At 45.4% G+C, this 4,570-nt stretch overlaps 1 protein-coding gene across 1 annotated transcript; it reads left to right on the forward strand.

Annotated features, from left to right (window-relative positions):
* Positions 1-2,210: 2,210 nt before the first annotated feature.
* LOC133876849 (uncharacterized) lies at positions 2,211-4,300 on the forward strand. The gene is made up of 6 exons (XM_062315091.1): positions 2,211-2,426; positions 2,498-2,609; positions 2,664-2,929; positions 3,015-3,362; positions 3,466-3,964; positions 4,074-4,300. The coding sequence occupies exons 1-6, from the start codon at positions 2,211-2,213 to the stop codon at positions 4,298-4,300; spliced, it is 1,668 nt and encodes a 555-aa protein (XP_062171075.1).
* Positions 4,301-4,570: the final 270 nt, after the last annotated feature.

Here is a 4,570-nt window from a genome sequence, read left to right on the forward strand (position 1 = left end):
CAATTAAGAAAAGTCCACGAGTCCGAGGTGGGTCCTGGTTTTTTAACTTAATACGGTAAAATGGAGGTGGGTCCGAGGGACGAAACCCGCGGCACATGGTCGACGTGTAGGCAATGATGGTGTGGTCTTATCCACCATGGCACGATCCAGTCTTGGGGTTGGGAACGAATCGGGGCGGTCCATTTGGGATTCTATTACACTGGTGGATCTACGACAAATTTGATAAATCCACCGTCTCATCTCCTAGGTCCCACGTGGGGCCCGAGGCAGTGGTAGGAGTGATGCAGGTGCATGTGATGCGCCGTCAGGACAGGTCAGACGTCTCTTAACGATGTTTGGTGTTTAGCGCAACGGCTTTTCCTTAAAACCATGGGAAAAAAACTGCGTCACAGCGGGTTAGGTAAGTAGGTACTTTCCCTTCGGTAGTTTTGCTCACCAATTGTAGTTTGATTGGACAACGCTGTAATACACGTGAATGCAAACATGTTATCCATGTTCTCTAATTACACAAAAGGAAAAAGATTGGCTGTATTTTCACACTTCGGGCTCCAGGGTTGTTCTATTACACCACTTCCTGTTATGAGGTCGGCATCGGTACGGTCAGTGAATTCATTTTGACAAATTATATTTTTAAAATTTTTAGTTAAAGCGGTTAAGTTGATCGGTTAAGTCGAAATAACAAATACATAATTTTTCTTGTAGAAACAACAAATCAAGAGAAAATTAAACCTATTTGACCGACCATATATAACTAGATGTAACAGATCAAAGTCAAAAGTTGAATATCAATGGTAAGTTGTATACAATGATGGAGATAGAGGGGGGGGGGGGGGGGGGGGGGGGGGCGTTGGGGGCCATGGCCCCCTCAACTCTTAATAAAAAAATAATAATTAAGGTAAAAAATAAAAAATAATTAAGGTTTTTTTGCCTATTGACTCCTAGCAATAATTTTTTTGGCTTCTTCGCCCCTTCCCTTTTATCATCTCTTCAATTGGTTTCATCTCATTTGGAACGATAGTTCTATTGTTAAAATTTTTTCCTTTAATATTTCACGGGTAGCAACAGACATGTCTGAGAATTTTTTGGCTTCTTCGCCCCTTCCCTTTTATCATCTCTTCAATTGGTTTCATCTCATTTGGAACGATAGTTCTATTGTCAAAACTTTTTCCTTTAATATTTTACGGGTAGCAACAGACATGTCTGAGAATGTAACAATGGATGGAGGTTTACAAAGTTGTAGAGACTTTGTTCAAAGTAAATGAAAAATGTTTAGTAAAGCAGTGCATTTGTTAGGAAAATAATTAGCTCCGAAGCCACGTGGCCTTTTATTCAACTCGGGTTTTAGAGTTTGTATCCAAGATGGACCAACCCGATCCGATCTGACAGGTCGGGTCGATCCAAACTATAACAGATCATCTCGGTCATATCACCTTGGTCACAACACATTTTTGTGTGCCTCGGATGTTAGTCAATCCTTGTTATGGATGAATCAGTTCGGTGTTCGAAACGCTTCGGACCAAGGCATACCTCGGGACTCAAGGCCCCGAGGAGTGCGGAATATGCCGAGATCTCTTAGTTTGTATGGAGTCAACATGTCTCGGATGTTCCTACCTCGGGGTCGTGGCCAATGCGAGCGCTTTAAGGATACCCTATTTATCTTCAGCGAGTAAACATTTGTTAACTGATAAGATTCTATGACCAAGATTTATAGAGGTTCTGTTAGGATACCAAATCTCAAGATTTGGGGAACAGATCTGTATCCCAAATTTAAAGGATAGCGAATCCCTATCAGCGTGGGGTTCATTCAAAAAAGGAAGAGTCCTGCTCAGTCCAAAATTACTAAAGATAAGATAAAAATCTGCACGATCTATGGATAAGACTCCAATTCCAGGTATATTTCAGAGACCCCTGCAAGTCTATAAATAAGGTGATCATAGCAAGTATGAATACACGCTCTTTTCTCTAAGCTTTGAGGTTTTCCAGTTCTCCATTAAAGTCATAAAGTTTGTGCTGACTTAGTCGTCGGAGTGGGCGTAGTCGGTGCCTCTGACTAGTCGTTTGTTACTTTTGTAGATCTGGAGGAACCCAACGAAAGTCAAAGGGCTCTCGAGAGGCGAATCACAAGGTGACACGTCACCATACCGGAAACTGTACCAACAGTTTGGCGTCGTCTGTGGGAACTACCTTGTTCCTTAAAAAAAAAATCTGTCATGGTGAATACGCGCCATACCAATTTGGGTCAGAACAACATCCAAGAAGACGTAGAATCCATCGGCCCTGAGGCCCGAATAGCCAATCTGAATCAACAATTAGCTCAAGCACAAAAGAATGTGGAGGATCTATTGGCTCAGAATGCAGTGTTGTTAGCTGCCAGAACACCCGCACCGTCACAACACGTAGAAGGGGGAGATAATAGCCGAATGAAGGTGACGGAGTAGTTCCGGGTGAACACCCAGAAGGTTCTGGAGAACACGGTAATCCCTGGAATGAGCTGCAGGAGGATCCGCCGCCACCTCCATCAACCGAAGCAGAGAGAAGGTTACAGAGGATGGTCCAGGACTTAGGGGCAAAGTATGATGTGCTGTCAAAGACCGTGGCTGAAAAGCAAGGTGTGAAGGAGCCTCTAGCCAACATCCTTTAGAATGCAGATTCAATGTTTACAGAAGAAGTAGCTAATGCAGCTCTTCCCGAGAAATTCAAGATTCCTGACATCCCTATCTTTACGGGAAGTGAGGATCCAATGGAGCACCTCATGGCATTTCGGTCGCATACATCTTTGCACAAGACCCCTGACATAGTGGTGTGTCGAGCTTTCCCGCTCACATTGTCAAGGAAGGCCCAAGACTGGCTTAGGAATCTTCTACCGAGGTCTATCGATAGCTTCGATACTCTCGGGCAGAAGTTCCTGACACAGTTTGTGTCAGGCAGGGTTAGGCGAAAACCCCGAGGATACCTTCTCTATGCGCTAAGGTCCCAATGAGTCTCTCAGGGACTATATCTGGAGGTTCAACCAGGAGAAGTTGGACACCGAGAGTGCCCCTGATGACTTCATTTACAGTGCCATTTTTCAAGGGCTAAAAAAGGATGGGCCCTTCATGGCAAAATTGGCACTAAAACCACCGAAAGACCTGCACGCCTTCATGATCAATGTTGATAGGTACATCAACCAGGAAGAAACGCTTCGGGCCTTCGCAAGCCAGCAAGAAAGGAAGCTGGAACCTCCTTCATCCGGAAAGTCTAGCAAGAAGAAGAAGTCTGAGGCGGGGCAGGATAGTACCTCATCGGATTATAAGAAAGTAAAGAAAAATTTCGGGGATTATAAGTGGACCCCTTTGAATGCCACAATCACTGAAGTTATAATGGTAATAGAAAACGGCCCTGCTTTTCCTCCTCGGGATACCTCCAGCACGTCTTGTGGACAAGTATTGTGCCTTCCACGACTACTATGGCCATCTCACTGAACAGTGTATATCAATGCGACAACTGATTGAAAAGTTTATAGAGAACGGTAAGCTGGTTCGGTTTCTTGTCGGGGAAAAAAGGCATCAAGATCTAGCTCAGGCCCCGAGGCCAAGAGAAGAGGAAGAAAGGCGTCATCGGATAGATTATGCTTCGAGACAAGAGGAAAGGCGAGAAAGGGGGAGAGAGCCCTCTCCAAGGCCAAGAGAGGAGAGGCGCGAAAGGAGCAGGAGTCGGGTCCGAGACAATGACAACATCCCGATAATCCACACAATCTCGGGTGGGTTCGGGGGAGGAGGAGGAGAGTCCAGTTCGGCTCGAAAACTTATGCTAGACAGCTGGAAGATTTTGAGGTGTATTCGGTGCGAAAGCCTCCAAAAGCCCGAAGATGCAGTCCTGTGGTCGTTGGGTTTTCGAATGAAGATTATGCCGGAGTTCACTCCCGCATACCGACGCCCTTGTTGTATCATTGACTATTGCCAACTTTCAACTTCAGCGAATACTGGTGGACACAGGGAGTTCGGCTGATATTCTATTCAAATCAGCCTTTGACCATATGAGTATACTCCGAGAAAGGGTGGTCCCAGTGGTATGTCATTTGTTGGGCTTTGCAGGGGAGAAGGTTTCTCCTCTTGGCTCCATTGAACTTCCTGTCATTACAGGGACTTATCCGAGGCAGAAGGTTATCATGATAAAGTTCCTGATAGTGGACAGGGCCTCGGCGTATAATGCCATTTTCGGAAGAACTGCTCTTAACAAGCTAAAGGCCGTCACTTCAACCCTACATTTGAGTATGAAGTTCCCGACCCCTGAAGGCGTCGGGGTTGTGAAAGGAGACTAGAGGGAAGCAAGAAGATGCTACAACCTCTCTTTAAAGAATTCCCCCGAGATTCACAATCTCGGGGAGAAAACCAAAGAAGATGGGAAATAGCAGTCACAATTGGGTGAGCCTGTCGAAGACCTTGAAGAGTTTGAGGTCGGAGCCACCGGCAGGAAAATATGAGTAGGCTCGCAACTCCCCCAACAAATGAAGGAAGAGCTGGTGGCGTTTCTGAGACATAACAATGTTGTATTTGCCTGGAGCCACAAAGATATGCCAGGGATTGATCCC

Source organism: Alnus glutinosa, chromosome 9, assembly GCF_958979055.1.
Source record: "Alnus glutinosa chromosome 9, dhAlnGlut1.1, whole genome shotgun sequence".
Taxonomy (NCBI): domain Eukaryota; kingdom Viridiplantae; phylum Streptophyta; class Magnoliopsida; order Fagales; family Betulaceae; genus Alnus; species Alnus glutinosa.